Raw genomic sequence first — 9,744 nt, forward strand, 5'->3', positions numbered from 1 at the left:
GAGCAAATGATATACCACTTCGAGGCGCCCTGCCTGTTCTTGTATTACAGCATTGCATTCGTCCGGACCAACCATCTGGTTTCAGGCTACTGAGGCTGCCACTCTTACAAGAGTCAAGTGATTTTTATGGATTTTATATGTGGGACTGATATTATATTACTCTGATTCAAAGTTGTCACGCTGTGGTGATTAGCGCCAGATATATCTTCTATTTGAATATATATATATATATATATATATATATATATATATATATATATATATATATCTATCTATCTATCTATCTATATCTATCTATCTGATATAAACTTGTTAATACTATAATGATGTTGGATGTTCATCTCACTTCTCTGTAGTGGGGGGCCAAGTCTATTATGTATAAAATTAGAACATCTGGCCAGGCTCAAGCACATATCCTTTTCCATATCATATAAGGCCTAGAATTTATTAACTTATGGGTTAAGTATTTTCCCACCATGTACCTCAGATACTTGGCTTTATATTTAGGTTACCAGGAAGGCCTACAGTACAGAGGGATTGGAGAGCGCACCTAGTCCATACAAAAGTGCGACGGAAACTAAATCATAACTGTTCCTTAGGAAAGCCAATGTATGATTTTGTGTCAAAATCAGTTCTGTGCTTTTCCTCCTCGGCCATGTTGATCTGCCTATACCCCGTTGTGAGATCCGGGGTGGAAATAAAGTGGGTTGAAGACAGACTGCTCAAAGGTAATGGATGGTTTATAAATGACACTGGATAACCTGGAGGGCTGACATCACCCCTAAGTGGTTGTACAAAGACTTCTGCTCCTTCTAGGGCTTTATAGCTTTACAACATATAGTTATCCCCTTTTGGGTATCACACTGTGAAAGCTCAGCCTACACAACGATTTTGTTAACAGTAACAGCACAGTTTCCTCTGGGGGAAAAGAAGCCATAAGAGTGGGCACTTGGTTTATACAACCACTCATGGCTGTTGCACATTCCTTAAATTTCCCAGGCCTGCATATTCAAAAAAATAAAATACTGTTAAACATTCATTCCTACACTGTTGCTCCTCCCAAGGTCTCAAAAGGTCAAGAACAGCTTCCTGCCATATGACAGCTTACACTATGAAAAGCAGGTTAGAGCCTGGGTGGAGGGGAAGCATTTACCATAGGTTTTCTTAGTTTGAAAAAATCTTCAACATTGCCTACTATGTATGGATAAACTGCTAGACTAAGCCAAGATACTTTGGGCTAGATTTACTAAGCTGCAGGTTTGAAAAAGTGGGGATGTTGCCTATAGCAACCAATCAGATTCTAGCTGTCATTTTGCAGAAGGTACTAAATAAATGAAAGCTAGAATCTGATTGGTTGCTATAGGCAACATCCCCACTTTTTCAAAACCGCAGCTTAGTAAATCTAGCCCTTTGTGTCTTGGTTCATAGAGACAACTATACAACTAGATCTATCCTGGATAATAAAGTTCCACCAATTTGTTGGCCATAGCAATTCATAGTGGAAACAGATGTTGATATCTTCACTAACCAACAACCACTAATTATGTTAAGCACATTACATGACTATAGTAAGGCATCCATTCTAGTTTCCAAATAAAGCAAAATTAAAAGTTACTAATTGGTGGTATTTTCCTACATTTATTCATAAAAAAATACAACCTTAATTATATTGCGGAATAAGCTTGGTTTGATTGCATTGAGATTTAAAATCTTTTAGACAAGTATAGGAATTATGGCCACTAAAAATCAAAGTCAAATGCTCCCCACATATCAGAGGCAAAAGTATAGCGTAAAATATGATCAGTCCGTTAGATAAACATTTATTATTATTATTGTCAGACAAATATATGTACACACAGGAAGAGCGCTGGAAGAGAAAATTGCTATAGATCAAGTACATTCAAAAAAGTAAAAGCAAAATTAAGAATTGCACTTCCAAGATCATAGACCATTTTGAGCATATAGTGGATTAACCATTAACGTTCCCCTTCTACACGTTTTCAGATAACTCCGCCCTTAGGTTACTCAAGGAACAGTTAGATGCAATTCTCAATCTTGCAAATACATTGTTGAATATACCTCATCTATTGGGAGTAGTATCTTTCAGTGCTCTCTGCACACATATTAAGATGAATTCAAAGTTTGAGTACCACCAAATAAATATTGTGACCCTCAGCTAGAATATCTTCATGGTTAAGAAATGTTTTGGGCAAAAGTCATAACAAGGTTAATACAATGCATCGTAGCCACTTGGCAGCACCACACCATTGTTTCACTTAGAGCCAGTGGTCCCTACTAAATAGAGGGGTACGCAGAGACATCCTAAAAGCATGGTCATAATGAAGATTTAACTAGTTCATACACATAATATATATTTTGCTTAAAATATAAACTCATTTCTTGATGCAATCCAATCTAACTCATTGTGTGTACAATCAAATAGAACAAAGTACATTTAGTAGAGATTTAAACTGCTCTAGATTACAGTTTGCTTAGATTAGAATGGGAAATTCCCATTGTCCCATCATTTGAATTACAATAAGGCAAAGTCAAATCTGAAGAATCACCTGATAATGTCCAATAGTACTTTGTTAGTGTAAAACATGTTAAACATTTACTGACCATAGGGGACTCAGTCCAGTAAAATGTTATTTAACAAAACCACATTAACGCAACAATATTGTTTGGACTAAAATAGAATCTCAGGTCCATATCATGGAGTACACACTCATATCATAGTTTGTGATGCTCCTAAAAATGTAAAAGTACCCCCCGCCCCCCACCACCTTTCAAGGACCAGTCTAGCTCCATCTATATAAAGCAGAAAAAAAGGGATATATGGCCAAGTACTTTCACTGAGCTGTATTGATCCTCTTAATGACCCCTTTGTCAAGCAGTCACAAGAAAAACTTAGACCTTGAGATTCCTGAGCATGGACATGAGGCTAGAACCCCCACAGAGTACAGTTTGAGGTTATAGGACAGCCATAAATCAGCCGTAAGGGTTGTGGGGTCTGATTCCATGTGTGCTGGAGTTTAAGTATTTCGGAGATATTCCTGGAAGCTCATCCCCTGCACAGTGGGAGGGATGGAAGACTGGCTTTTCCCACTACAATGCTCGGGTTAGTAGCAACTGGGGAGAGACGTTTCCACTCCAAATAAAACTACAGGTATTTTGGGATGTAAAATGTTGGAATTTTGAAGATTACATACACCCTGGGTGCATCACCAATACAGATCTCCTGTCCCAAACTACAGCAGCTGTTCTTTAACAAACCCTGCAAAAAGCACCTGCCAAACCCTCCCCCGTACAGCTGTCAGACTGCATCCCCACAGGTGCAGAAAAAGCAGTGCTGAAAGACAGTTCCATTACTAAGGACATATGCTCTACGCTGAGGATTCATCAAGTGCAAAACTCCAGTCTGACTTTTCCCAGAGGATAAGTCCACCTTATCAATTATATATGCTCAAGACAGATCTCTGCAGCAAAAAAAAAAAAAAAAAAGTAGGTTTATTAAAAAAAAATATATCTACAATTTATAAAATATATATGTACACACAATACACCAGTCTAGAAAATGTAGACAAACATTTTTCTGGAGCTTGCACAGTGCATATGTATATTGTGTATTACACAGGTGGCTTCTTGCTTGTAAGTAACAAAGTACTGCTTTCTGTTCCATATCAGCAAAGACTGCAGACCGCCATCTTGCTACCCCATTCATGCAGTTTCATGGTACAGTTAATCAGTGCCTGAGCATTGCGCAGCATGACATCTTAGTTTGAAGGAAGCAGACCAGACCAGCTGCTGTAAATTCCCCCACATCTGTCGTCAATAACAAAATCTTGTTGTCATAGTATCTACATTCTTCTCAGAAGAGGTACACTGCAATGTTTGTAAACGAGGTCGGTTGTCAGTGCATTAACAAAGAGATCACAATAGATCTACTTGCAGACATATCGTTCCACTGTCCGTTCGCATTTCTTGCACATGACATAACAGCACCAGTAATACTTGCACTGGCAGCGCTCCACAATGGTTTCTGTGTAGACATTGTACCCACGGCCACAACACATCAGGTTACAGCTGTCACTGCCCACTGAAGTTTTGTTGCAGAGTCTGAAAAAAAATAAGAAAGAATGAGCTATAAGTAGAACAAACTTTTTGGAAGGATAGGTTTTGGAATGCCGCATATGCATAACACATGCCTGCAGACGTATTGCATTTGTTTATCATCCCCAATTATAGAAAGTAACTTCCATGAAATATTTTATCAAATATAATTTTGAGAAAATATGTAAAGGATCATCTTACCGGTCTTGTGTTCCATATGATCCTAGGTTGGGATTCCTGGTGCAGTAGTCAGGGGAGCTGTTCAGATACACCAACTCCGAGTCTCTAACTGGCCGGATGTCCAGCTCCTTATGAACCAAGTGCTTGCGACTTCCCATCTGTCTATGGGTGACTTTAGTTGCTGCCAAATATTTAGATTTCAGCTCATCGGCTATATGTGGCAAATCCTGTAGCCCCTTCCAGCAGGTCTTCACAGAACATGAGCCAGACACTCCATGGCACTTACACTTAGTCTCCAGGGAATCCATTAGTACCTGGAGAGAGAGACAGAACAAAAAAAAAACAAAACAAAAAAAAAAACAAAAAAAAAGCATAAAAATATTGCTCCTACTTAAAAGGACAACTCCTTTAATCCTGCATGTTCCACTTTTTATTTATAGGATATTAAAATGGATAGACTTAATGGTGCCATTGCATTCTAAAAAAAATTAGCGCAACATGCCCCATTTCAGACTTGTCCATTAGGTTTTAGGAATAAAAGTAATGAGATTAATATCTCCATCTGTCTTATACACCGTTTCATTACACAAACCCCCCCCCCCCCCCCCCCCCAAAAAAAAACAGGCTGCTAATAGTGGCAATTTTTTGGGGAACACAAAAAGGTTCCGTATACCAAAAAAAATAAGTTCAGTATTTTACAGATAATTGCTATGCATCTTGAGTGTAAGCCATCATTCCTATTGTTTGCCATTTTACATTTAAAGGGCCCACTGCAGAGGAATTTAGGATTAAATATGGGAAATCTCCCATGACAACCACCTTTTTTACTCAGGCTAGTGGTCCTTTAGCAAGTAAACTGTAGGAAACCTTACCTGTCTACCAACAGCATTGTTGTGTAAATTCATTAGTTTGGTAGCTTGGGTCCCTGACTTGCTAGACTTCATTGGAGCATCAACAAAAGCAGATCCCATCTGCAGGCCATAACGCAGGTTGTCCCCACATCCCCCCCAGCGGAAGCTTGGTCCAGGCACCTCAGCAGGAGTGGCTCCACAGGAGCACGTGGGCAGCTCCCCTGAGGCACAGGCTCGAGCAATGGTGTGACTTATAGTTGCAGAAGCTAATGCATATACAAAGGCAGACTCTCTGGTTCCTAAAATAAAACCAAAAAAATAAAAATAATGATTTATACACAAGACATGCCAAAAAGCAAAAATCAATGTCCATGAAAAAAAAAAAAAAAAAAAGATTGCATTATATTTGCATATAATCCCATTGTGAGACTTGGCACGTTGATTTTTTTTTGTTTTTTTTTTTTTAATAGAATTCAAATCATGAAAGTTCTTCATAGATGGCAAAAGCAATTGTGCCCTAAGGAGACTGTACAGAAATGTACTTCAATGTTACCTAAAATATCTCCACAACTTTTCTATTGGTTTTAGTGACTCTTACATTTTAGAAATATAGCACATGATTTATAGAATATTTAAACCCTCAGCTACACGCTGTCAGAGATGGGGGTATAATTACTAGACCAGGCCTGTCCAACCTGCGGCTCTCCAGATGTTGTGAAACTACAAGTCCCAGCATGCCCTTCCAGCTATCAACAGGTTGTCTACTAGCAAAGCATGCTGGGGCTTAAAGTTTCACAACACCTGGAGGGCCGCAGGTTGGACAGGCCTGTACTAGACAGTGTTTGAAAGAGTGGAGATGTTGCCTATAGCAACCAATCAAACTAACTATCATTTATTTAGTACCTTCTACAAAATGACAGCTAGAATCTGATTGGTTGCTATAGGCAACATCCCCACTTTTTCAAAACTGCAGTTTAGTAAATCTAGCCCATGGACTTTAAAACAAAGGTGTCATGTTTTACAGCACACAGAAATAGTGGTCACACACTTCCAAAGAGATGGTCGCAAACAGTGCCGACTGCTTAATAACTACTGCAGCGTACACTGGTAGAACAATGCAGTGTATAAAGGGATGTGATTGTTTCGCATCCTGTTCCCATCCAGTGATCAATAGGTCCCCCTGCAGGAGAAAGTGCGCTGTTTGGTCTAAGAATGCCATCACAGTAAAGGAAAAAAAAAAAAAAAGGTAACCATTTATTTAAGCTGTAGATGAAGCTGGAAAGTCAGCTCCAGTTTGTCAAATAAACAGTTGCTATAGAATTTTTTTTTATTATTATCTTCCTTTATTTATAAAGGCACCACAAGATTTACACAGCACCATACAAATTATAAGACAGTGCAGAACAATATACAAGTAAAACCAAGTCTCCAATAGCTCTAAGCATAGCTAATACAGTGAAGTTGGAGGAGAAGAAATGTATAGAGACAGGACGGAAGAGAGCCCTGCTTGTAAGAGCTTACATACTAATGGAAGGGCAAATGGACTGCAGGAACAAGGGGACTCCGTGGAGGGGATCGCGTGCAAGAGAAGCAAGTACAGAGACAGGGGAAGAGAGAGGGGATCATGCATAGAGATGGTTAGGTGAATGGCTGGTAAGCTTTGAGGAACAGATGAGATTACACACATTTTTATTTAAATTAGTGTCCTCCAAGGCCTATTGTGACCTACCAACTAGGGGATGCTTCAATATAAATATTTATAACAAAACTATACACCCTCTATAACTTTACCTAAACTATATAGAAAGCATGAGACTGTAGGTCCGACCCATTTGGGGTAACTCCATTTATTTAAAGGAGTGGTGTTATTACTTATAATACACAAGTTTCCCTAATAAACACTAAAGTGATGACATTACAACCCACTGTTTATACAGGATTAAAAGGATAAATTATATATTAATTGTGATTACCTTTTAGCAAGTCTGGGGTAAAGCGTGGAGCGAGTTCAATTGATGAACAGTTCCATCGCATGTCGGAGAAGGTCATTTGACAGGTCAGTTTGGTCTGCTTAGCTGCAGTAACAACACTCTGCATAAGTTCCAAGTTCCTCTTACAGAGTTGTGTTTGGTCAGGAACTAGTCCTGCAAGTAGGCTGCAGTGCTCAGTCTCATTCCAGGCTACGGAGCTGCCATTTATTGTCAGACCCCTGAAAGACATCCATGATTCAAAATGATTAGACTTTTAAAAAAAACAAACACAAACAAAAAAAACACACACACTGCTCAGAAAACAGTTTTAACCAACACAAAGAAACACAATTTACTTTAATGTAAATATGCTACTGTCACATTAACAGCTAGAGAGAGCTAGTCTTACTGAAATTTTTTATTTTTTATATATATATATATATATATATATATATATATATATATATATATATATATATATATATATATATATATATATATATATATACACACACACATACACACACGTTACTCATACATACACACGCTTGATGTACCACTTTGCTCCATATATTAAAATGACTAGCACAACACCAAGGGCTTTGCAACACATTTGTAATAGATGCACAGTTGAAGAAACATCTAAGTGACCAATATAGAAAACAATTAAACATAGGCTAGGAGCAGAGAGGACATAGACTTTAGTAGATAGGAGCAGACAGATAACAAGCTGCCACTGATTGTGGCTCAGCATCTTTTGGTACACAAGATAGATAAGGAGTGGCTCCTGTGTAGATAGAGAAGCCTGGGAGATTAAAACGTGCACCTTTAAAGGATTAAACAATTGGTACAATGAGCAGACTGCAGACTTTGAAAACAAACCACAAACAGCAATTTGCTACATACTCTCTTATGTACACAAAAGGCGCAGACTTTAACTGAGATTATGGAAACAGACGACTGATTCGTTAACTACAGATTTCGGCACTAAAAATGACAGCAGCGTAAGAAACAAGAGGTGTCTTTAGTTCAGATAACTACGGACTGCTCATTTTTAGAAGGAAAAAAAACACCCAGAAAAAAAAAAAAAAAAAAAAGTACAATTTGCAGCTGTTTTAGTGTACAATATAAACCTACATATAAAACAGTACAATAGGAGGGGTAAGACATGCAATACCCAAGGATAGCAAAATATTTGTTTTCTATATACCTGGAACTTCATAAAAAGAGACAAATGCACGAGTATTATATATGCACAAGTTATACTCACAGCCAATGGATGGCGCCACACGGTCCAATCCAGCAAAAAAGTAGGGAGATCCAAAAATGAAATAAAGCCATTGCGGGCAACTAAGAACCCTGGTGAGCAATTGTGAAAAATCAGTGATGTGTAAGGATTGGTGTACAGGGGTGTCTGCCAACGGGGATTTGTGCGACTTCCAAGAGTGAATTCCAATAGTATTGATTAGTGCCCTGTGTTCTTGTGAGTGTCTAAACAAAGTATTATCACCAGAGTAGCTGCTGTCACTTTATCTCCAAGGGTCTCCTCATACTGACTAGGTTCAGCTCCCTCTTGTATTTAAAGCCCCTGTTACGTCATTAGCCCCGCCCACAGAGCCGGATCTGCTCAATTCAGGTGGGAGCACAAGTGTGAGATCTCCCCCTTATGTATGTAAAGGCACATTAGCAATACAAAATAGAGTACTTTTCCCCCTTCCTGTCCTCATATTAATGTGATAGATGATTTCTCATTTATGAGCTAATGCTGCCTTTCCAGGCACAAGATTTACGTATTTACCAATGGGTCAAACAAATTTATAATCCATGCAAAGTACTTGTGGAATTGAATATATTATCAGTAAATAGCCATAAATCGGATTATAACACGAATTGTGTTAACTGTAAATTAATTACACAAATTACTGTGGTTTCGATCAGTGGCTAATGAGCTTGTTATAGAGCAGCACCTTTTCCCATGTGTGATACCAGAGAAAACATTATTATTAGAATTGATTAAAGGGATTAAAACGAGAAGATGATAAACCATAGTGAGAACAATTGTATTCCCAGCAGAGTGAAACCTCTGCACACAGTATTATGCTGGCTGACCGTGTTCTATGTTACAGTAAATATAAGAACATTATATTGTGTGGTAGGATGCAAAAGACTACATTGATTTGCAGACCTTTGTAGTAAATGCATGTTGTAGGTTTATCAGTTCATTATGTAATCAGAAATGCTTATAAATCAAAATAATACACCATGCGGGCACCTATTTCTTCAAACTCTTTATTTTAGATGTGGCTACAAAATACCAGTAAATCCTGGTATGTGTGCTGTTTAGGTAATACCAATGTATATCACAACTTTAGCCAATCTCATTTTACATTTGTTTTATACATATCTCATATACTACTTTAGTTACGTTTCTACTTTGTTTTAAAAGTAAGTGTAAGGTACAAATGTGCTAGAGATTTATAGAAACTAGTTTATTTACATTCATTGTTTTTTGTGCATAAATATTGAATCTAGATAAATGTCAATCTGTTCTCTAAAGTGTAGGCATTTACTTTATCCATGTGTGATATGGATTTCCTTCCCAGGTCTTTTTACCTAAATCCTAACAAGTA

The 9,744-nt window shown here is 38.0% G+C and overlaps 1 protein-coding gene across 1 annotated transcript; it reads right to left on the bottom strand.

Annotated features, from left to right (window-relative positions):
* Positions 1 to 3,492: 3,492 nt before the first annotated feature.
* On the bottom strand, positions 3,493 to 8,678 carry LOC142101630 (protein Wnt-11b). Its single transcript, XM_075186038.1, has 5 exons — positions 8,385 to 8,678; positions 7,118 to 7,353; positions 5,166 to 5,443; positions 4,315 to 4,607; positions 3,493 to 4,119 (listed from the first exon to the last, which is right to left on the bottom strand). The coding sequence occupies exons 1-5, from the start codon at positions 8,453 to 8,455 to the stop codon at positions 3,945 to 3,947; spliced, it is 1,053 nt and encodes a 350-aa protein (XP_075042139.1). The 5' UTR covers positions 8,456 to 8,678; the 3' UTR covers positions 3,493 to 3,944.
* Positions 8,679 to 9,744: the final 1,066 nt, after the last annotated feature.

The sequence above is a fragment of the Mixophyes fleayi genome, chromosome 9 (genome assembly GCF_038048845.1).
Source record: "Mixophyes fleayi isolate aMixFle1 chromosome 9, aMixFle1.hap1, whole genome shotgun sequence".
NCBI classification, from domain to species: Eukaryota; Metazoa; Chordata; class Amphibia; order Anura; family Limnodynastidae; genus Mixophyes; species Mixophyes fleayi.